Consider the following 25,819-nt stretch of genomic DNA (forward strand, 5'->3'; position numbering starts at 1 on the left):
CCTCTGATGACACAAGCTCCATGCACTGCTGTATGGAGGGAGGCCAAGCTAAGTTTCCCTTTAATCCCCACAGAACACCATTTCGATATCAGCCTGCATTCACCTTTTTTCAGCATAACATTGGTGAAAGAGAGCAGCAAATATTGGCAGCGTGTGGAACAAGTTAGCAGACTACCAAGTCACCACTTGACCCTTCTCTCTGCTCTGTACCGTGTGAAAAAAACTGAGAAATAACCATAAAGGACAGCGAATCGAGGGTTACAGATGTAACCATGGTTCTATGATTCTTCCTGTCATCCAGAGACAGTATAAAATGCATGGATGACAATGAACTCTGACAGTCAGGAAGAATTATCTAACTAGAGTTATGGACATAAATAAGATGCTAAAGTTCATTGTCAACCATGTATTTAATACTGTCTCTGGTGATCAGGAAGACTAAAATGAGAATTATAGTTTTGTTTCTGTGTTTTATCCTCTAAAAACTGGTACTGAACTGTACTTTCTTCTTACCTTTATCATTATTAATATTATTTATTTATTTGTTTATTTTCTCTCTTCTCCTGTCTTTTGGCTTCCCTTGAATTTTTGTTTACACCCTGTAGCTAAAACACAAGAATCCCCAGTTATTTATTTATCTATTTATTTTAATTATTTATTTATTTATTTATTTTGATTTGCACATTGTTTGTTCTGTCGCCCGATTGGGTTCCTATTGGGCCACAAACAGACAAAATGTCTTGCTCTTCATTCATCATGATGCACAGTATTTCTATTGTATCGATATGTCTACAATCTCAATTGTGATGCGGATGTGATGTGATACTCAATGTTATTATAAAATTGGTTCCTGTTCTAATGTACCTCTTAATAAAAATATTAATAAAAAAAACTAAGCTGAGATTTGTGGAATTTTCCTGGTATTGCATCGACTACAAAATGTCTGGTATTGTGTCATCCCTACCACCATGCGTACGTGACTGAAAATTCATTCTAAGTAATGAATGACTTTAATGTCTGTAATGAAGACAGAAAAAACCTTTCCAACAGATTATTCACGTACAACTTGTGTTGTAGCAAAAAGGGAAGAAAATCGAGTGACAGAATGCCAGTGTGTGTTTCTGGGAACACTACCGCACTAACACATGAACCATGAGGTCAGCATTTTTGCTATTATTGATTTGAAGAGGACCCTGTTGCAGCAGAGAAAGTCTCTAATCCTGGCGCCACACATTTCTATGCCAAGACCACAAAGCAGACAAATAGCGGGGCCACAGTCTGACCATCTTTGTTCCTACATCAACAATACAGAGCAAATCGACACTGACACTGACTGGGCATTAGTTGGGACTGGGGACGTTGTTATTGTGGGTGGTTAAATGGCACACACCGTGGGAGGAGGCAAAAACACAAAGATCAATACAGCTGGGCCCACACCTCAGTCAATTCTGCAAATCTGTGATCAATAAGTGCTGATATTGCAGCCCTACTCCGACACAAAAACGTGACATATTCCCTACACACAAAATGTAATAGCCTTAATTAGCCTGGTTGGATTTAGAGTACTGCCAATGATGGGATATTTTTAGCTACGGGAGCCAATAAGGGACATAAGTTGACTCTAACTTTATGTCCATGTTTAAAGATTTACTAACAAGTGAAAAGTAGCTAATTGCTGCCAGCATGTGCATCGTGTCAATAATGAATTAAATCCGAATCAAACTGTCAATGAAAGAGAATGGGATAATATTTGTAGTGCTTTCAAGCATATAAAATTTAAATTAAAAATGGAATTTGTGTACAGAAACTCTTTCATCATTACTCATCATCATTAATCTAAATCAAAATTTCATTGTCATTTTATAAATGTCTCTTTTAAATGTTTTAATGTTTTCTGTAAATCACTTTGAATTGCCCTGTTGTTGAAAGGTGCTATACAAATCAACTTGCCTTGCCTTCCCTAATTTAATGTTAAATATTACATTTTTTAATTGTTTGCTTAAGAAAGCAGCCTTCTGAACCTTTGCAGGATCAAATCGGTGCATAATCCGAAAAGAAAAGGACTATTTTTCATTCCAAATAAAAAATCAACTCTATCAGCAACCACATAATCTGAACTTTTCCTCTTGAACATTGGTATTGGTATCAGTCTCAAAAATCCAAAATAAAAGTGGCTTAACAGCTTTTTTTTCTTTGACAACCTAAATGAACAATGAACAAATACTGCACAAATATTCCCTCATCTACACTGTGGTCAGACTCGGATGCCTAATTTTTTCCCCCCAACAGAGAAATATAATCAATAAGGAAATCCATAAAGAATCGGACCAATAAGCAGACTCAATAATGGCAAGATGTTATCAGTTCCCATCCCTACATATGTTCGCTGGAAACAGATCAGTGGAGGATTTCCTTCACATAGGCACCGCAGTGTCAGAATTACTCATGATGATGTAGATGATACACAGGATGCACTTTCATGAAAACACATCAGAGGATCAGTTTATTTCTCCCAGTAGAGTAATGCATTTTCCAGGCCAACACCATGTTGAGCGAATGGGATTTTAACAGATCCCTGTAAAGTATGGATCACTGAGTAATTCACACGTCCCGGCTCTCTGTCACTTTTTTTTAACAGATCTGTCACCTTACATATGGCCCTATGTGGGCAAGCAAGAGAGGAGAGAAAATAAGGTTTGTTCTGAATATGGCAGGAAAGAGACAGCTTAAACAAGAAGAGGTATTAAAAACATATACTGAGGCAAAGAGAGCCACGGAGGGAAGTAATGAAAGACGTCACAAGAGACACAATACAAGGGAGGCAGAAAGGAAGAAAGAGATTGAGATGAAAAAGAATGAACAGAGGAATGGAGAAACGCTGAGACAGAGAAAGGAGAGAGCATTTGAAGAAACAGTAGAAAGTAAGACCGAGTGCAACACAAGGGAGAGAGAGGTAAATGAGATACAGGGGTTACAATGTAATGAAATCACAGTAGCCCTGTAAGAAACACTTTCACTTTAAATGTCTCGTTTTAAAGACCTTGGTTTGTGGTGTAGTGGATTATGCCGTTACATTATACTGTAAGGTGTGGGCAAAAAGTCTTGAATCTCTAAAGCTTTTAGACAATTCACAGTTTTAATAATCATTTTATGCTGCAAAATCCAGGAAAACTAAAACATGATTTAAACATCAAGGTTTAGGACTTTATGTGCAAGAGGGTTCAGTTTAACTATCAGCTTTCAGCACAGAGAGCAGAGACGTCTGCACACCAGTTTCTCACACTGTGTGCTTTCCTTGACAAGATATCAAGCTGATTTTTTCTGTTTTACTGTTTGCAGCTTATGTTGCCTGCTATCATCCTCATTATATTTGAATGATATAATCTTTTTGTGCACATTGTATTCAATCAAATGAATCACATGTAAATCAATTAATTTGATTTGATCAATTTGATAATTGATGAAAAACTGTATTGGTAAACTAGTGAGCAAACTAGCAAGCAAACTAGCAAGCCAGCCAGCTACTGATGGCATATTGTGGCAGGTTGATGCTAGCATGTTGCTAGCTAGTGAGCATGTTGGAGGCATAGACTGTATAAAGTATGGACATAGCCTCTGTGACGTCACCCATAGGTTTCTATAGAGCAACATTCAGCTCAAAATGGGTGGCTCTGTGCAATTTCCTATATCTCCCCTTTCTTCTATCTTCTATCTGTCCGTCCGTCCGCCTATCCATCTCTGGCAGTCACCACCATAACATTAGCTTTAATACAATTAAACAGGAGAGTAATATAACAAATAACTCCCTGTACAGTGGTCATGATTGAGGAAATTAGCTATAGAGACCAAAACCCTTTAACATGGTGTGTAAATGGGGATTGACTCATTTCTGCAGTCTGCCTCAAGTGGCCAGTCGAGGAGCTGCAGTTTTTGGGCATCTGCATCAGCTTAATTTTTCAGTGCTGGTGATTGCTGCTTGGTCTTCACATACTATCCAGCGGCAAAACTAGTTGGTTGGCTAGGTGGCAGCTAGCTTGGTTGGCTACATAGGGTTACCACCTTCCAAGCAGAAAAATAAAGCCTGGGTGGGGCTGGGCAACAGCTGTGGTTAATCATAACATTGTTTAAATAAGGAATTAATGTATTATTATACATATGAACTCCCGAATAAATCTGGAGAAAAACAATTGCCGTAAAAGACAAAATTTGGTGGCCTCTCCTAAATTCTAATGGTACTATTCCATCATATACACTGACCTTGACCTGATTGTAAACCACCACTACAAGTAGGCGGGGACTAGCTGTAAGAGGCTGAATGCAGGTGGGATGATGCTGCATTCAATGTAACTTGGAAAGTATTGATTCAAAATGGATACAATATTAAAGTGTAAAATATGGAAAAAAGGTGGCAACCCTAAGGCTACCTGAGGCTAACATGTTCCCAGTTACAGTAGCTAGCATGTTCGTGGTTAGCTTGGAAGTTGACAAAGCTTGCCAAATAGCAGTGCAAGTATTCAGTACTGTACATCACCAAGCTTCCAGCTCCACATAGTTTGCAAGGATACACATTTGACTTTTGTTGTGACATTTTCTGGTGTCAGTGGTGGAGTGACAGATGGATGGAAAGAGGCAAGACAGGGCAGAGACAGAAACCTGTATTTGCTGCGGGTTTTTTCTTTTCCTACACAGTTGACACATCGTTTCACATTCATGTATGACATGTGCAATAGGCTTTTTTTCTGCGTGACATGTGCAATAGGCTTTTCCTTTTCTCTTTTTTCCTGAAAAGTGAAATGTTTTGTGCGCAATGTGTGTGTGCAGTGTTCGCAATCATTCGCAGCTTTGCCACGTGTCTCTGTTGCAGTCCTGTTTACAGTCCCTTACTTTGTGATTTGTGTGTGGTGGCTTTTTTGTTTGGTGGGTGCATGCCTTGTTTGGTTATTTATTTAATATTTATCTTTTTTGCACTGATGGGAAAACTTTTTTTTATACTAGAGTGCAATGACAATAAAGACTCTATTCTATGTTGGATATTTTGCACCTAAGTTGTAGGAGAAGCACAGTAAGGTGTGGCTGGCAATCCAGGAGTGCACTGCAATTTTGGTACAAAGATTAACCACATTTGATGCAAGCTGCAAGCTCAGAGCTGTGCACCCACAACAGCACCCATGAATTACCTGCTATTTCTGTCCCTTCAATTGGTGAAGGCACAAACTTATCAAAAATCCCCCATGAAACTTTTATTCATGTTTTTCTTGACTGTTGCAATTTCACCATTGTACATTCTTCAACCAGAAGTCTAATTGCAATTATTTATTCTGATTATGGCAGGGATGCCAGGAGGGCAGAATAAAGATTAATATCGGATTCTACCAGCAGCTGTTATCCACAACAGCTGGCAGGGATGGAGGCCTCCCCTCCAGGTGAGGCATGTGTTCCGTCTACACTCGCTAATTGGAGTGATGCATATTGTCAAAGCCTGATTATGCACATCTAATCCACTGGTTACCTTGATTAAATCTTACATAACCAGCGCCAAGCAGGTGCTAAATGGCTGCACATTGCACACTGTGCTGTTGGAGACACTATACTGAGTGCTTATAGTTTGATATTCTGCATAATGCAAGAAAAGATGATGTGCAGGAGGAAAAGTTGGAGAGAAATTCGACAAAGATTGGAGGATTGGCGTTAAAGTGAAAGAAAGAGAGAAGATGAAAAGATCAGCACAGGTAGAGAAAAAGAGCCAGGATAAAAGAGACGGGAGGATACAAAAATTGTATGTGATGCTAAGCAAGATAATGATACATGGGAAAAAAGAAGAATGGATGAGGAAGAGAATGAGAGAGGGAGAAAATGTAAGCATCAGAGAGAGAATTTCTTTTTCCTCTCTATTAGTGGATGCAGCTACTGTACGACTGCACATACACCGCACGAGTACAAGAAAAAGGGCTTTTATGTGGTTGTTGTTGTTTTCGAATGGAAGGAGAGAAAGAGAAGCGGATAGACAGATAGGTAGCGAGGGAGGGAGCAACACGTAGAAACAAAAAAACAGAAAAGGATGAGTTGCTGTTTTATTGAGCAATTTCATACAACCACTTCTCTTTTAACTTGCAGCCAAGAAGAAATTCAATAGTACTTATCTCAACAAGTAAAGTGACTTTAATGTCTATCCCTCCAGAGGAGAACTCCTATAAATAATGCATGACTTTGTGTGTACAAAGTATGAGATAATGATAACTGGATCTGTGAATGGTTGGAACTAAATTTTGAAAAGTTCCTTGTGTCATTTTGAATGGCTGAGGTGATGAGCCTCGTTTAGAACTATAACTCAGTTTCCAAAGAAGTTAAAATGATGTGTAAAATGTGTATAGTATACAGAATTTATAAAATCTATATTTATGTATATAGAAAATATTTATCAGTTTAAACGGATATATTGTCTTTGCGCAGTTTTCAATTGAATAAATGTCAAATATGATTAGCAAATTAAAGCATTCCATTTATTCATGCTTTAGACATAAGTCACACCTTTTTGGAATCTGGGTTTTAAGCCTCGGAGAGATAATGTCAGAATTGTCAGGGTTTAGGGGGGTTTATTTCTGAATTTTTAACCAATGTTTTTCTCACATATCACTGCTGGCAGGATTAAGGTTGGGTACCATTAAATATTCTTCGATAGTAGTGTTGATGCAATACCTGCAATAAAAGTTTCAATACAAAACTACACCATTGGAGTGCTTTGCTTTGAGGAGTATAAACATGTCTGGCATTATGGCATTATGGCCAACTTGTGGCCATTGAGAGGTTGTGATTATTCTTGTGTTCATTTTTTGTTTGTTATGTTTGTGTTGATGCCTGTTGTCTTTGTTGTTGTATGTCTGTAAATTGTTGAGTGTTTTGTTTTGTAATGTACTTTAGGACCCCCTCGAAAACGAGAGGATTCCTCTCAAGGGGTTTATCCTACTCAATAAAATTTCTGATGATGATGTCTTTCTAAAAGAGACTGTTTGTTTTAACCCTTTACCTGCCTGCTCAACCATATGGTAGAGCTCATTTTTAGTAACCATTTCTCAATGAAAGGAGTGCTTAACTGAAATCCACCTGATTCAGCCATCTCTACCACTTAGCTGAGGTATGTTTTTCTAAAAAAATTGCTCAATGTCACTGTGTCTTTAAATCGTATGCCTCATAGTCCCGCCTCCAAACAGGAAATCAGAAACAAGAAAATCACTGCAGACATGTGGCCTGTTTTTGGTGAAATTTTGATAGTAGGTAAAACATTTTGACATATTCTACTGTCCGACGCCTTACTGAACAGAATAATGTTAAATGATTCCACAAAAAACTATAATGAATGTATAATCATTTCTTTAAAACTATCTCAACATTTTAGACAGATTGTTTCTACAGGTATGTTCAGACAGTATGTGAAAAATAATGGGTTTTTTTAACATTAAACTATATAAACATCCAAAAGTATAAACCTGAAATGAAGCATAAGATATCTCATATATTTAAAAGTATATTAAAGTTAAAACAATATAATAAATATTTATTTTTCGGTGCACATTTTGCTTTTTGCCGTCTTTATTTATTATAGGTTGAAAAATTGTTGACCTTTTTGGGCAGAGTCTTATAAAGCACTAAAAGACATACTTAAAACTTATTTTCAACATTATTAACATTTTCAACACTTTCAAGAGGTCCTGATGAATACATGTTTGGTATTTTGATATCTGCTTGTAAAAAGCACTTGATTCGTGAAGCCCCGCTATGCAGGAGTGGCTAGATAAAGTGCATGACATTTATTCTATGGAAAAGATTACCTTCTCTCTCCGTCCACAGGAGAATTTGTTCATAAATTCTGGACCAAGTGGATTAATTATGTAATACCTTTACGGCCAGACTTTGTGGAGTTCTCAAATGTATGACCCTGTGCTTGAAATTTATTTTACTCTTGTCTCACGGATTTTTATCTCAGGTATTTTTAAGCCTTACCCTGAAATATTTCCAATTGCTGTTTCTGTGTATACTTCACCTCTCTCAAAATGCAAGTTATTTTCTTATTGAAAAATCCATATAATTGACCTGGTATTGGAGTTTTGTGATATTGTCAAAAAATAGAGAATTGCAAAATAAAAATTGTTGCCACTGATGGCAAACAAAGACCAATAGTTAGTTGCCATTTACTCTAAATGGTTGCTCATGACAAATTGTTACTGCCCAGCCCAACTCAAACCAGACAAGTCAAACACACATCTGACTTTAACTTGGCACCTGAGGTTTCTTCATCTTTGCTTTTGTGAGTCGCTTTATCAATGTGTCTTAGACAGATTATCCTGGGCAAAGGACCACACATGTGAGCTTTTAAAAAAAGGCAGTAAATGTGATATTGAGCGATACAAAGAAACTTTTTTTTTTACTTAAAGACACCTGCAGTCTCCTTAAACCATTCCAAGGCCTTCAATTTCAACACATTTCATAGGAGATTTGCTTTAGAGTCAGTGTGATGAGGCAGAAAGGGCGAAGGGTGCAGTAAAGAGAGGATGCGATGACAGGGTGATGGTAAAGCAGTGCAGCATCTCTATGTATGCATACACATCAGTGCTGAGCCAAGATGGATGGCTTAAACTGCAGATATTATTACAGCTAATGATTCACCTCAAGTGGCCATTACTCTGCTACGATCTGTCTCTCCCGCTCAGAGTTTTTTACAGGAGAGTTGGAGAGCTGAAAAGTGGAGTGAAGTGAGACATGGGGAATGTGTGTGTGTGTGTGTGTGTGTGTGTGTGTGTGTGTACACGTGTGTGTGGTGCTGTCCACAGTAATGTCTGTGTGTCTTTTGTGGATAGAAAGAATGTGAGAGCATGAGAAAAAACTGAATATCCACTTCTAAATATCCACGTCTGCCACTATTTGGCCTGTCGGTGAAAAATACAATTTCTAAGTCCTCTGGTTTTGATAGCAGTAATGTCATAGTGATTGTTTCCGCAGTGGTTAAAGAAAAGGTTGATATCTATTCACCAAATCAATAACGTAAAAAAAAATGTAGTGTATGAGAGATAAAAGGAGCCTTTAGAATTGAGATTTATCACCCATTATTGGGACAAGCGCGCCATGAAGTAGATTTCGCTGTGTTTTTCTGGCACTCCAGTGAAGCTTGAGTAGTATTGCTATTTTATATAACAATGCCTGAGTTTAGATTAGCAACAAAAGCCCAGATGCATAAAAAAATGTAATGCAGGGTCAAGTTGGACGTAATCGGAGAGTACAATCAAAGCTCACGTCTAGTCACATTTGAGTCAGCGACACCAATATGGAAACATTTTAAAGCACTTTGATAGGATCAGCCAGAAAACATAGATATAAGCAGTGTGTCAACACTGCGGGAAAAAGTCCTGGCTTAGGGGTGAATAACTGCCGCCAAGTGGACTACAGTCACATTTATGGGCTCTCTCATTCTTATTATGTTCCACACGAGATCGGTCGCTAGAGACACACTTAGTGGTAAAATTCAATACATATTGGTCTGGTCTGGTTTGTGGGTTAATATCAATAATATGAACATTTTCACACTGGCAAAACCCCATCAGGAATCACTAAGGTTGAACTCGGCAGGATCATATGACTGACTGATTGACTGACTGACAAAAAAAAAAAAAAAGGGCTGGGAACATTTCTGGGAACCATAGGCCAACCCTCCGCCTCATGAAGCCAGTCTAAGTTATGTCTGTGAAGAATATAAGGACATACTTAAAAATTAAACTAAATATATTTCACTTTTATATGAATGAACAATATAGCCTAAATGAGGCACAATTCATTGTTTTGTGTTAAAATAATATTTTCTATATTTTTAAACATATTTTTGATTAACAAATCCATTACTGTGATGCGTCGAGATAAAAATCTCATGGTTTCCCCCACACTTGTATAAACTTTATAAAAATAAATATACATTTGTTTAAAAATGTATAATATAACAGAATATAATCAAACATAATGGTTTTTGACAATGTATAAAGAACAAAATCTGAATGAAAATTGATGAGAAAAAATGGTTAGATGTTACGGTAATGATAAAAATGTTTGCATTAAAATATGTGTATATTTAAATAAAATACATTTTGATGTTACCAGCTACCCTTGAGCATATTTAAGTGCTTGCCAAAAAAAAAAAAAAATCTTTTGTTGTTTTTAATTTAAAAATGTGTTACGGTAATTAATTTTGCTCAGTGTCTCTAAAAATATCAGAAAATACCTTAAAATGTTTAAATAGATTATAAATTCATATTAAACAGTGACTTTAGATTGTATATGTTATAAAGGGTCAAAGAAAATATGTATTCAATGCTCTTGGATTTTTGCTTTGAGCTGTACCATGTTCATGAGAATCACCCGCCTGCCCAACCAACCAACATATAAACAACACAAGATTATTCCTTGATCAGGAAACAGAGCCCAAGCTCAAATAAATAGACGTGTAGGTTAAATCTGTGTGTTACCTGGTTGCAGGGAGGGTGTTGACTCTGGTGAAGAATACAGATGGCTCAACGTCAACATGGACTCCCAAAGACAGCTCCCTGTAGTAGCCCTCCACTTTGCCTGCTCCCCCCGAATACTTGAAGTTCAGCACTGCCTCCAAAGTCTGCAAAAAGGACAAGGGAAGGTTATAAATGTAGCTCAAGCAGGTTTGACAGTGTACAAGAATGGAGAGCGGATTCAGCCAAAAAAAAAAAAAAAATAGCAAACTGTGGTTTCAAAGAAACATCTGGATGAAAGACTGAGTGTGATTGGGGTCAGAGGTCACAGCCAGAATGTCTTGGCCTGCCATCCCATCAGCAATGTAGCTTGTTTTTAAGGTCGATGCATAAGAAGTCACGACAGCAAGATAAATAAGTTCGGCTTTGCACAGCTATTGTGCTGTTTAATGAAATGGAAGTGTAATGTTTAGAAACCCTGAGAGGTGGGAGGGTACCATTGGTGGCTCCAAACAGATGACTCAGAATCAACATGTCTCGTCCTAAAACAGTACGGGACAAGAAGGTGGGATTTGCTGGCGGCGATCCACAGTAACTGAGAGAAAGTGGACACACAGAATTACTCAGAGGTACTCAGAGGTATTCTGTGGAGGGGGAGGCACAGGACAAGCGGCCAAGTGGGCGAAGGATGGGGAAATTAAAAGTGGCAGTTTATGGTGAGATAGCACTCGCTGACTCAGGCAATGGGCTAAAGCGGGGTAAGGGAGCGTCCAAGGTCCCGCTTTTCTTGCTATGCAGCCTATATCATCTCTCCACATATTGCTGATGGAGGTACTGGCTGTGCCTTTCCAGAACAAATTTCACTGATTCTTTGATTATTTTTACTTTTTATCCCTTCTTGTGGGGGTGCAGAGTGCCAAGTGGAATGATTCGAAGCCTGCTGGCTAGACGTCTGCTCTATTACAATCTAATGACAGCAGCACAGCACACTGAGCAAAGAGCGATGGAAACATTAGAGAGGATTATCATCATTGAAGACCAAGCACCTTCATTCTAACTGTTCACTCATCTTAACTGCAAGGGCTTTACTTCACACTTTCGTAAATTTTGATGTTAAACATATAATCTTTAGCAGCACGACTCTACGGATGGCAGTGTCAGTCGGTCCTCCAGGTCTGGACTGAAATACACTATATCAGAAACAATTAGATGGATCGCCATGGCATTTTGTACAGACATTCATGTTCTCCAGAAGATAAAACCTACTGACTATGGGCATCCATTGAATTTTCTTCTGGAGCCACCTGCTTCACAATTGTGTTTTTTAGGGAAATGCCTCCTCAGCTACTGGATGGATTGCCATGGAATGCGGTACAGGCATTTGGGGCCCCCATAGGATGACTTTGGCCATACCTCTGACTTGTGATCCAGTGGCAATAATGGGTCAAGTTTTATGTGAAATATCTCAACATTTACTGCATGGTTTTACAGGGTTAGGGCCCTGGTATTGTCTCAACTTTCACATCTGGCTGGCTACCTTTGTTGCATGTCACTCTGTCTTTTTCCCTTCATTTCCTTTAATCTCTCTATTTGGCTATCCCATAAAGGCCTGAAAATGCCCCCAAAAAACAAGAAACTAATGCTATGATCAGATCAAAATTCTACTTTGTACAATTATTTGGTTAATCAACATCTGCAGAACTAACATTCCCATTACCCTCAGCTGCACTTGTACAAATTAGCCAATGTTGCTGCCTAACACACTCAATTTGGCTTGTAAACACTTCAAAGATGTACCTGCTAAACATCAGCATGTCAGAATAGGGCTGTTTCCACTACCGGGCAATATCCAGACAATATCTGGAATGAGGCGAGTGTCACTCGCCGAAACGCCCCTAATTTGAATACGAGCAGTCTGGAGCGGACTTTTGTCGGGACTTTTTTCGTCCCTGTTGAAGAGCAGGGTCTTTTTTCTCCCCTGAAAAAAGCCTGGTTACTGATTGGATAGATCGCTAAGCAGGATGTGACATAGTACTCTACATGACAACAACACACGCCATTTGTAAAAGCCGGCAAAGCAGTGTTCCCAACTTAGCGACTTTGTTGCTAAATCTAGCAACTTTTCAGACCCCCGTAGCAACTATTTTTCAAGAAAGCGACTGGAGACAAATCCAGCGACTCCTTCTTACTCTTAATAAGGAGCTGCTAATGAGCTGGAGGCAAGCTTGTTAAGAAGAGCCGCCGTTAGCAGCAGTTAGCTATAGTTAGCTACAGTTAGCTCTGCAGTAGTACAGTGTGTATGTGCTGCTGCTATAGGAGGTGTTCACTTAGCGATCTCTGTTTGTTTACAACAAGCACCAGACACTCTGTGCACAGTTAGCAATGCTGTTAATTCACAATCACTATGTTTATGATCAGTGGAGACTGTGCATAAATAGCCATGCTGCTTTCAGCTGCTGATGTTGTGCACAGTTAGCGACAGCGAAAACCATATGTCACCTCTGGAGTCTCTAAATCCCTCTGGGGGCTAACTTGTAGTGGAGAGACGCAGACTTTTGAGAGGGCGTGGCCTGAGACTTTCCCGATGGCCACTTCCACCCTAGTCGAAACACTGCTCATGCTTACATTAGCCAGGGCTTAGCAACGACTTTGAGAAATTTGCAAGCAGTTCTTTGCATAGGTTGCCATGAATGGCAATCACTTTAAATATATATATTTTTTTAAACAGACTACAAACAGCAAAGCATTAAACAAAAAATATATATCTTTTTTTACAATTTCTTGCATTAGTGCTATTTAAAAATGGTTACATTCAGAAATGTACTGTTTTTTGTTGTAACAACACTACATACTCAAATTTTGTAAAATATCAAATAAAACAGTCCAAATATAAAAGTAAAAATAGTTCTGCTTAGTTACTGTAATAAAGTTTTTTTTTCTTTTATGTCACATTTCATTATTAAGCTGACATACAACTGTATAGTACCTAATTTACTCAACATAACAACCTCAGAGAGGAGCTAGCAGGGCTGTCGACTTGTAGTCTTGTTATCGGTCACAATAAATGTCATAACTTATCATATTGAAGCTTATGATAAAGCATACTAGAGGTACTGAGGGTGACTACAGAGTGTAGTGGAGTCCTCTGATATATAATGACACTTAGCTTAATATCATTAGCATGCTTATTTTCAGAAGAGGAAGACTGATGGAGTATGTCATAAAGCACGCTTGATGCAAAGACTGCAAATTAAAATCCTGATATCCTCTCTGAATACCATTTTCCTCGCTATTTGTCATCCCGGTGGAGCCAGTCTGCACTGGATGTGGAGGAAGAGCAGCCCTCCAATGCAAGGCAAGAGACAGACTCATGCTGTGCTGACAATATGATGAAAGGAACAATACGTTGATATGAATCTCATTTGAATTGATCGACTGAAATCTCTCAGATTCCTCGAGCAAAGACACTGGTTGGAGGCCGTTTCCATTACAGTCTATGTTTTCTCTAAAACAATGTTTGTTTCATTTGTTGTTTTCCAAAGGATAATGCTGGTGTTTTTTTATCTTTTAATTATTATCAATAAAGCCCATAAAAGAACAAAAAACAACAAAGATCTTATCTTTTGAGCTGCATCTGTGTTGCCAAAGAATACAGTCGTGTTTCCATTAAGGCTGACTCTTTGCAACATGGCAGAAAACGGAAGACAACCATCAAAATGGATGGAAGAATAAGCAGAATGGCAAAGGCTCAGCCCTTTCAACTAGTTGCCCAATTGCACAGCCTTAAGAGCGTGCATATCACGAATGTCGGGTCTTTTTGGTTTTCTGAGAATCTACTGCACCTACTGGTACCTTGTTTGCCATGTAGCAATAAAAAAATATACTAAAAACCTGGATTAATCTGGTTAGTCACATTGGACTGCTATTATTTTGAACACTACTGTACATCCTGTGCAATGACAATAAAGGCTTCTGATTTTGATTCTGATATATCTGGACATATGGTTATTAATGGACAGGATTTCTAAGTCTGACAGCATAGGTTTTAAAAAAACATGCAAGCTCATTTGTCTTTGGAGCAGTTCAGTGCTGTGTTACATTCCACTGTGTGATCCTGTGTGCTACTAACGGCCTCGACATGATCCTCTTGAGGAACACTGATTGTCTCGGTGACACTAGCAAACAGCGGCTGTGCACCCCCAATTTCCTTTTCAGACCGGGGCCAACCCCCGACCTCCTCCTCCGTTCAATCCTCTCACTCTGCTCTCGGCCCCCTCAAGACCCTATTTCAATCACACTGGGCTAAAAATAGGCCCCGCTGTAATGAGCTGACTGGGTTGGGAGCGGGCCAGCAGCAACACACAGTCTGAGAAAACAGCCTGAACGCACACATGCATTACCTCAACATGCATACAAACAATGTGATTAGTGAGAATGCACAGATTAAGGTAACAGTTCAATTAAGGTGTTCACCGTCACTTGTAACCAGACTGCACAAGCTGTTTTGTGTTTAAATTGCTGTCTTGTAGCCAACAAGCAAACAGGAAATAGAAAGATAATAGAAAAAGCAAGAGCATGACATTTGTTTTGTAATTTTGATGAATGATGTTCAAGTTGTGGAAATATGATACACTGTAAAAATATATTTGTAGAAATTACAGTAAAACACTGTCAAATTCCATGAGAAATTTGGCGTAAAATAAAAAATTGCATATCACCATAATACACTTTTACTTACCGTAAATCAAGGAATAGTCCAAAACTTTTGAAAATCTTTTGAAAGCAGAGTTTTACTGTAAAAATATTTTAAAAATTCATGTAAAATTAATGGAGAAATACCATACTGTCACAAGGACACAATTACTCTAAAAAAAAAAAAAAGAGGGACTACTCAGTCTAAATTACAGTTTTTGCTGAAATTCACATATACGTTTACAGTAGAAAGCCCACTCACTGTCATTTTTAACGTGAAGTTCTGCAACCACAGCTGCCGGTATTTTACCGTAAATTAACCTCTTTTTTTTTTTACAGTGTAGACATAAAATTCAAAATTGAATACCACCTTAGTAGATGCTTTTAATTACCGTAAATCAAGGAATAGTACAAATTTTAAACTGTGGAAAACACAGTTTCTTTCATGTAAAATTAAAGGAGAAATACCATATTTTCACTAGGACACAATTACCCTAAAAAAAGGGACTCTTCAGTCAAGATTACAGTTTTTGATAATATTTGCATTTAAATGTACAGTAGAAAACCCACTCACTGTATTTTTTACGGTGAAATTCTGGCAACCACAGCTACAGATTTTACAGTGTAGCTACTATCCTTTAAAGCTACACTACCTAACGGTTTAGCGTTAAGTAACAGCTATGGGATAACACTTAATGTTACTATCATAGAGGATCATAGGGAGCACAGTTATCAAGTCAGCAAAGCACAAGCCCTAGGTTTGACCCGGTAGAGTTTAGTGATGTTGCCATTTGGGGATATCCCCCGCAGTGGTGGTAACCAAATAAAATCCTGAACCCTTTGTCTGATACTGAGACCCACCACATATAACGAGTACACGCCAACTTATTTGTTATTTATTCTCCCTAAAGTAACGTGATCTCACTTTAAATTCAGCTTCTAAATATTGTCAAAAGACAACCAATGAATCAATAGATTAAGACATTAAGTCATTGTATGTACATAGCTCGAAATCACATATTTGTTTGAGGGTTTAAAAGGGATGTTTAATGCTCATAATTTGTACTTTGGGTTTCTGCTCGTTATGTCCCCTTTAATAATCTGTACAAAATGAAGCTATCCTAAAACTCAAAGACATGGCCACCTTGACACACTCAGAGAATAAGAAGGCCCTCATATAACTATCAGAAAGAGAATGGCCAGTCTCCAGCATGTTGCAAGACCTTTATTCTTCAGATAACAATGCAGCACTGCGAGAAAGCCCCCGATATATACATACAAATATATTAATTATAACTACATTGGGAGATCATGAAAGATCGATTGATAAAAGTAGTTTTTGCAGATTATTGGCACCAAACCGTGGTCTGTTTATGGATTGGCAGGGCATAATAACGCTCTCTACTTTGTTTTAAGCCAGGTATGATTGCTCATTCTGCACCAACCCTTTTTCACCAGGTGACCTCTCACTTGGTGGTGTATCATCCATGCAGGTCACTAGACAGGGGACTATCCTTTAAAGCTGCTCGACCTCCACTATCACGGGTCAAGAGCTTAATGTAAAAGGGGTAAAAAGTAAATCCCTTGCGCATACGGTGTTCTAATGCCAAAATAAGCATTCTTTTAGGACACTGAATCGAAACACAGTCTTTACAGGTACTATGCACACTTTAAGCAAGACATGATGCAATAAGCCTCCAACCTTCTGTTCATCAATTATTTGCAAACCCCCTGAATTTGTTTGTGCATGTTATTCTTTTCTTTTTTTTTATCACACACAATCAACAGATTACAGAGGATATGCCCAAAACTCCAACCTCCACAACTCATATTCCCTCACATAGGGTAAATCAAAATAGCTCTAATAATATTCACAGAAACACAAGCTTGCCAAAGTCAAAAACTTATTACAGAAAGCGAGACACCTTCCAACCTTAAGCGGGGGGCTGGTTCCTTTCACACCACTCAGAAAACCAAAATAATATCCAAACCTATACCCTCAACACACAACAGACATTGTTATACAGCATAAATAAGGAACAAATAAAACATATGAGAAAAAAAAAAAAACATATGAGAAAACAAACATGAGAAAAACAATCAAACAAAAAGGAACGGACAAACAAAACAAACAAACAAACAAAAAAAACCCCACAACAACACATACTATTACGCTCCGGTCTTGCCTTTTTTACTATGTGCATGTTATTCTTTCACTTTTTTTCCTAATCTTACACTGTAAAAAAATGTCTGTGGATTTTACGGTGAAAAACTGCTAAACCATGACAGTAAAAGACGTAAAATGATAAATGGGTTAATTCAGTTTCAGTAACGATGAAACACCGTAAATGTATATATCAGCCAAAACAGTATTTTTTACTTTTTTTTTTTTTTTTGGGGGGGATACATTACTACACTGTATAACAAAAATATACTATAATATCATAGACTGTATAAATAATAATATAGTAATATAGTAATATATACAAGCCATCAGTAGTTTTTCTCACTGTTAAATGTACTAAACACCATATCTCTGACAAAAATATACTGTAATATTTAATGGTAAAATCTTTAATTTATGTGGCATTTAAAAAGTATTTTCTTGTCAATCATATGGCAGTACAGCATTTCTTTTGATGGAAAAACTTTATTTTTTACGGTAAAATATAACCTTTAAAAAAAAAAATGTCAATGTGAAATCAAAAGTGCTAATATTTTACCGTAAAATTAGATAAAGTTGCATCGTATTAATTACAGGAACGTTCTGGCAACAATAGCTGCCGTTTTTCTCCCGTGAAAAAAAATCGTTTTTTTTTTTTTTACAGTGTATAACCACAACGCAGATCCTGTGTTATTGTAAGTGTACCGTCATGGGCTGGTATCTTTAAAAAATACTTGTGTAATCTTTAGTTTAGAGCTCAGCATCACCGATGTGGCACGAATAGCAGTCTCAGTGTTAGACTGGCTTTTACCTTGAATGCCTTGAATCATTTGATATTTTTCTGCTGTGTCACAACAAAGCCTCAGAGGACTATCCATCATTTCCGTCCATACAAACACAGCATCTGTTTTGACAATGGAGGTGAATTCTGAACGTCGCATATAGTATTCTCTCTCGTGCACATGACGGGTGAACAAAAAAAGTAAAGAAGAGGGAAGCTGAAGGCTTTTTGAATGCTTTGGCACGAAGATAAAGATCCTGACACATCTTGCTGAGGAGATTATGGCGTGGACAAGTCTCCTGACAGGAATACTAAGATAAAGCATTGACAGGTAGGTAGGGGACTGGGGCCTCTCAAACTGTATAAGCCTGCTTGGTATGGTACCTAACCTTTGTTGGCACTAGGGCAAAGACTTATTAAGGTGATTCCAACGCTTGGATATCACCTATAGTCCGTCCTACGTCCTACTGAGAATTACATGAGAAAAATAAACAATCAGTATGGAGGCAGCTGCTTGAAAGCTTAGCCAGCTTAGAGCTGCCCACTCGAAGGACAGGAATACCCTAAAAAGTAAAAAAAAACGACAGTCATTTATGCCTTCCTTATGCATAACTATGCATCCCCGACCCCTTGAATGATATGCAAAATATTTTTTGTCTGCATTGTAAGACTCGGCACCACTATACTTAATTCAGAATGTTGTTTTTACATATTTTGCCTTGAACAACTATTGCACCTCTTGCAATTTGGGTATTGCAAAGTCCATATTGCAGTTTTGATGACAATTTGACTATTGTAAGGCCCTAATTTACTTTTTATGGCACATGACAGACACCAGCGATTAATGTTCATTTTAAAATGAGAGGGCAAGTGCAATTTGAATAGTTTAAACAAAGAGAAAACACTATTATAGGTCGGCAAAAGATCAAGCAGACAAAGCTCGTTTCCATTTTGAGAGATACTATGGGGTTTGTGTTCAGGGAGGGGTTCCAAGTTTGAAGCACGTGTAGATAACAGAAAGCAGCAATTCCTGCATATTATGGCTTTAAAAGAGAAACCTGTGTATGCCTATACAAATACTTTGTTGCAAATGTAGTTTTAAATGAAGATAGAAGGGCTTGAGGTGAAAAAGGACCAACAAATGCTTCAAAATAAAATGAATTTTTGCACATGAGCAGTCTTTCTGACGGTTTTGGTGAGAGGAAACTAACACACGGCTAATTGTAATAATTGCAAACACAAAAAATAGACTCTCACAATGCTATTTCCACAGTCTCAGCAAAAGCCACAGTAAAAGGCACTGGTGTGAAACATCATTATCTTCCTGCAGACGGCCAAATTGGAAATGGCGTAAAGCCCCCGTTTATGGGAGACACACTTGCAACATCAATTTCTCTGTCTGTTTCAAAAACATTTATTTTTCCATCCTAAATTTGGAAAAGAAATGTGGTGAATAACATGTTCCCCTAGCTACACATTATCTCTTTTTTTATTATCTATCCATGGGTCCCTAGTGCTTTCTATATGAGGAGGTTTTTCCCTCATAACTGGGACAGGTGGTTGAATAGTGGGAAGACAGGGGGTCACAAAAGTTCAGAGTCACTGATGATGTGATGAAATGGAAGTCTGTGTGCCTAATTGTCCTTAAAATGAGGCCTGACCCCTGCTTAGGTTGCATCTGCCTAGTTGCAGCGGAGTGAGCCGTCAGCCGGGAGAGATATTTAGTCGCCTGGTGGCCTCGGCCTCTGCGGGAAACTGAGAAATGACTCGAGGGCATTCGTGGCAGTATGTCCATTACGAGTACTGCTGGGACTGTCTCTCATATGTACACCTGGCTGTCAATCACTGAGCCAATCAGCTGGGTACCGCAGGGTTCCCACACTGGGAAGTTAAACCGCATCCTGAAGATAGCTTTACATCTAGCTGAGGAAGAGAAATACAAATCAAGAATCTGGTGGGAGTAAGTTGTTTGCCGTCTCTACAGACAAGTGGGAGATACAACGGTGCAACATTTTTTCTGTGCACCTGCTCATTACTGGAGCTTTCTTGTAAAAGGTTTGATGCAATATGCTTGCAACAATATGAGCAAACGATATCACCATATGGCCTTTTAACAAAGCCTGTTGCCGTATGAGATAAACCATTTGGGTCTACGTTCCAGCTTCTAAGAGGCACTTCTGTGGTATTTGTGGCCTTCAGACAGCTTATCATGCTTCTGCTGAACTTATTGGCAATTGATGAGATAAATCGATGAGAGAAGAGGGCAGAAGGGCTGATAAGAGTGACTATGTTCTCAGCCCCATGGTGTAATGACTTAGCAATAATGGCTGGATGATGAGGAGCGCGGGCACTGTGAACAAGTCTGTGTTGATTTGACAGCTGATGGCGGTTAGAGCATCTGAAACTGCTCGGTAACAACCAGGCTGCCTGCAGACCGAAATAGCTGACACTGCTGACAGGGAAAAGGATTTTTATTTTTATTTTAAGGGAGAAGACCCAGTGAAGCACACAAGTTTGCATAGTATGGTTTAATAACTTACCCCAGCTCCAAAAACCAACCCAAAGCCAAAAATCCTATCTGGAACAGCCTCGAGCCGGTCCACTTAATGATGGTCCTGACATTTCTGCCCACAGCGTTTATAATGTCACGCTCTGCACCCACTCACAGTTAGGGTTTGCTTATGATGTGGCAATTAGAATGGGAGACATTTTAAAGAGTGGGTGAGCAACCTGCCCAACTATGAGGAATCTGTGACGAAGGGAGATATGGGATGTCAAGCTCAAATTATTATAGGAGATGGAGGGTAGTAAAATTATTTGAAGAGCACCGTGTGACATTAAATTCCCTCCAGCAGCGTCAGACAGGTGATCATCACTGTGAAATGTACAGGGAAGAGAACAGCACTGTGGGGCTGCAGTGATGTTACTAATTGTATTATCAAAGATAACATTCTAATATTCATATGGTGTCAGTTGCACCTATCCCTGAAATCATTGAGGCTGTAGTCAACCAATAGCAAATCTTGGTTGACTGAAATCATACCTACTTTTCAACCAATTGAATGGTCGATGGGTGGAAAAAAATCTGCATGATATCCACCTGTGAACCCCACCATCCAACCAGTGGTTTGAAATGTATGCCACCAAAAATACACCATTTGTTGTTTTAAGAAAATGTAAATGCAGGCATTATATTTGATTATATTTGAACTTTCAGAGAGTCCTTGAATGCATCATAGGTTTCGAAAGTTTCCGTTAGAAAAAGTACCATGTTGAACTTAAACGTGATACTTCTGTCAAAATCACTTTATTCTACATGTCTTATTTAAAACATCGCCAAAAATAAGATGTTTGGAATAACCAGATTATGTGAAAAACATTCAATTCTGCACCTCTCGGGGACTCTGTGAAGCCACGATTGATTCTGCTGAGATGAACAGTCATGTGACAAGTATCCACTGAAAATCTGTTTACACAGAGCAGAGAGGAGAGGACAGGAGAGGCTATAAACACGCAAATAGTTCAATATGTATAACAATATGTAGAGACTAGAGATGGTCCGATCCAGTTTTTTGGGACCGATACCGATCACCTAAAGCCTCACCGATCCGATTACCGATCAGAACCGATCGATCACGTGGGATGATATTATTAATATCAATTCATCCACTCATGCACAGGCCTATATTCTTTCATTTATGTTAACCTTGTAATCATTTATTTACTAGATACTACTAGATTACCTAGATTGACCTTTATTTATTGCATAGCAGTAACTTTAATATATATTAATATTAATATAGCAGCAGTGGCACTGTGGAAAACAATATGCCAACATGGCCTCTATAGGGCAGTCAAGAACAGGCAAGAGCTTAATTTTGAAAGTTCAGTCATTTATTGATACTATCCATTTTAAATTGCTGTATTTCTCACCACGAGGGTTGTAGGACTGTGTGCTCTCTATTGTTGTTTACAGGAGAGCCGGTGGGGTCGGTGTTTTTTTCTTCTTTTTGCTCGTCTGGTTGGGTTGTTTCCCCAACGAGACACTAAACGCTTGCATAAATTGCAGCTAGCGTGTGTGACATCGGACTTACTCACTTCGAAAAAGTTCCATATGGCAGACATGTTGTCGGTGTGTGTAGGTGCATGCAGGCTGCATGACCACAACACAACACTACTTCTTTGTTTTAAAGTGGCAGCGTTTCGGCGCACTACCGCCACCTTTGGATCCGGAGTGTATATCACACCATAACAAACACTTGTAAAGCACATGTACGTATAATGCGATCGGATCGGTGATTTTAACCTTTGATCTGATTTTTCGATCGACCGTTTTTTATATCATATCGGGCCGATCCGATCAGTTGCCGATCGATCAGTGTCATCCCTAGTAGAGTCCCTTTTTCCCCCAATATTCATGACGCTTATGGACATTTGGAAAAGTGTTATATGAAATAATTCCATTTTTTTTCAATTTTAAAAACATAATCTATCAGAGGAATCCAACGTATTTTCTTTCATAATGATGCATGCCATATCTGTGTTATTCTGCACAAAGGACTTTTTTGAGTTGTTGCCAATTACTAACCACCAACTTTAATCCTTTGTATTCACACTCTGCTATGAACATCAGCCTTGTGACAAGGCGCTGAGCATCTATTGTGTGCTGAGTGCTGCATGTTTGGTGTTTATCTGAGGTCACAGAGAGTTGAAAATGTTCAACTTTTGGTAACGTTAAAATGCTGCCACTCGTCACTGTCTACCAGCTGTTTAATCACAGTGGAGGAGAGGCGGGACAAATACCCAAAAAAGACCAACCTACAGTTCACCACAAATATTATAGAAATACTTTGATTAAATCTTACCATTCACCACAATTTTAGCAGTCACCTGGATGAGGCAGGTTTGTCAATCTGTGGTTACACACATCAGATGTGCTGCCTAACCAGTCCCAGGCTGTTGGCAGTTTTGTGAAAAAAAGATTGTAAGCACAATTAAAAATGTCCTCTTTATCCCATGAAACCCTTCAGGACTGCCATTCCCACAAATCCTTTCTCTCTCCTCATCCAACAACATCAGGTTACTGGGGAAACAGCTGCGTTCAGCTTGTGTAAATATTTAAAACCGCAGCTCCCTGGTTGGTTACAGCAGCAGGGTCATCAAACCCCTCAGTGTCATGGCCTTGGTTTAACCTCACCATGTACTCCCATCACATTTGAATAGTGATGTGCAACCTCTATGAACTATGGAGGGTAATAATATATCCTCAACAATTATAGAGTTTTAATGATCAAAAATATCTTAACGACAAGATACAAAGTTTACATTATTTGACGGACCTCCTATTCATTTTTCCATAGAGGAGGCGTGGTTTACAATCCTCCAGAGCCGTTTATTGGGTGCTACGAATGTCTATCATAAGCGTCTGTACGTAGCTCTTAGCCAATCATATCAATTATGTCAGATGACGTATGAGATGCCCACAACGACCGGGGTTTCGCTAAAGCCCATTAGCTTAGCCACTTACAGGGCTAGTTGGTAGATTAGGCTTTTGCCAAATCCTGTTGGAAGCAAGGCTAAAACATCCTTTTTGGTGGTGATAAAGGAGTGTAAAGCCAAACGTTTATCTTCTTTTAAAATAAACTTTCGCTCTAAACTTTCTAGAACGGGGTCATCCCTATGTTCCCCGGGTCCTATGTTCCCCAAGTTAGGGTTAGGGTTAGGCCTATTTGCCATGGAATTTGGCAGTAATGGTGGAAAAAGTAACAGACCTGGGGAACATAGGACCCGGGAACATAGGACCTGGGGAACATAGGACCCGGGAACATAGGACCTACGAAAATAGGACCTGGGAACATAGGACCCGGGGAACATAGGACACGGGAACATAGGACCTGGGGAACATAGACACGCTCCCTCTAGAACACTGTCTATAGCTAGATCCAAAGAGAGATCCGTAAGTAAACTACATGCTTCCATCTGTCTGTCTTGCCATCCCTTCCCGTTCTGTGATTGGACCCGGTTTGCATTCCTAAACGAAGAGAAATCGGCGAGTCATTCCTCAGTTTGTCAAGTCATTCCTCAGACAAACTGAGGAATGACTCGACGATTTCTCTTCGTTAAGGAATGCAAACCGTTCTCTTAGAACTCCTCTGCGTTCTTAACAGGGCTAAGAATCTTTTCTAACCAATTACTTGGTGGGCACAAATTGTTGTATAAAATGCCATATCCTTTTATAATATAAATGAACTCATTACTAATTAATCAGATATATAAAACGAGAATAAAACATTTAAGGATATCTTAAATATAAGACATATTTCAATAACTGTATGAAAAACAGTACTGTGACATTTCTTTTCAAACATAATTCACTTTAAATTAATTTAATATTTGTCGTTACCCAGCAAAGGCCACTACAACTGTTCAAAATGTCTGACTGGAGCTGTCACTGCAGTAAAAAAGACAATATTTGTTATTTTCAGTCATTGTTTCCTACTGAAATGTATCCCTTGCAACATTCTTCATAAAAATGTGTTAAACAACATTGTCTCCAGTAGAGGTAAACTTGAAGGTCCCTTGAGAGTTTTCTTTTTACTCTTATTATTTACCTTATATGTGTATTTTATTGTTGTTTGTTGTATTGTTTGGTCTGTATCCTCTTATGCTGCTGTCTTGGCTAGATTACTGGTCTCAATGGGACATACCTGGTAAAATAAGGGTTATATATTTTGATTTCACCCTTTTTACAAAAAAAAAAAAAAAAAAAAGGTTCAGCGTTCCGTATGGCAGCGGGTGACGAAACATGCATTGGAAACCCAGGTGTGTCTGCTTGGTAAATATAAATGCTTCCTGTGAATTCTCACAATAAAAGAACCATTTCATCCCCAGTAATTTGATTTCTCTTCTGAGTGTTGACTAATTCACTTACATGTGGTTCAATCTGATTATATGTTGTGAGTCATGAAGGGGATGGAAAGTGGATGAACAGCAGCACTAAATTTTGTCAAAGGAGAGTGGCATCTGTCCCAGATGAAGACTGGAGACCGCACACTCACACACACGTGTCGTTTTCTGTTCATGTGCTATCAGAGGTAAACACGGGACCCACAGGTGCCTCAGACACCAAACGCCCGTTCTTTTATGTAACCCTGTGGTCTCGTGCAGGTGTCACACCATTTACCAGCTAGAGGGACCAGAGGGAGACGCCGCACATCGCCCCTTGCCCCAACTGCTGTTCTTATAGTATATCAACAGCCAGTCACCCATGGAGATGTGAAGTCAGCTTCGAAGTTGTGACCAACAGAGCTGAAAGTCGAAAACTCCAAAGCCTGGAAAAAATGATAAACCGCATGTATATGCATGAGCGCTCTTACGCAAACACATATACCTCGATATATATACACACACACACACACACAAAACAATGACCTGGCAGGTGTGTTGGATGGTGAGGCGTGCTGGCATATAAACATCCTGCTCAGGGTGACTGTGGTGCAGCAGAAGGTGATCTGATGGACACCGGCTCAGCCATCGAGCGCAGCAGCATATGGAGCCACACTTGGCCCGGCTCGCTGGATTTCACACATGGATTCAAGTCCAGTAAGCATGATGAAATGCTTGATTCTCTACTAATTTTACCCGCTGGGCTTGCATACACCAGCAATTTCTCACACACACACACACACACAGACACACACA

The 25,819-nt window shown here is 38.9% G+C and overlaps 1 protein-coding gene across 2 annotated transcripts in view; it reads right to left on the reverse strand.

Annotated features, from left to right (window-relative positions):
• The window catches only part of trappc9 (trafficking protein particle complex subunit 9), a 302,989-nt gene that overhangs the window by 148,479 nt on the left and 128,691 nt on the right, over nt 1-25,819 (reverse strand). For both annotated transcript variants that reach the window (XM_059349529.1, XM_059349531.1), the window contains exon 18: nt 10,506-10,648. In XM_059349529.1, coding sequence (XP_059205512.1) covers nt 10,506-10,648 — 143 coding nt within the window. The remainder of the gene's footprint in view (nt 1-10,505; nt 10,649-25,819) is intronic.

Source organism: Centropristis striata, chromosome 14 (assembly GCF_030273125.1).
Source record: "Centropristis striata isolate RG_2023a ecotype Rhode Island chromosome 14, C.striata_1.0, whole genome shotgun sequence".
Classification (NCBI taxonomy): Eukaryota; Metazoa; Chordata; class Actinopteri; order Perciformes; family Serranidae; genus Centropristis; species Centropristis striata.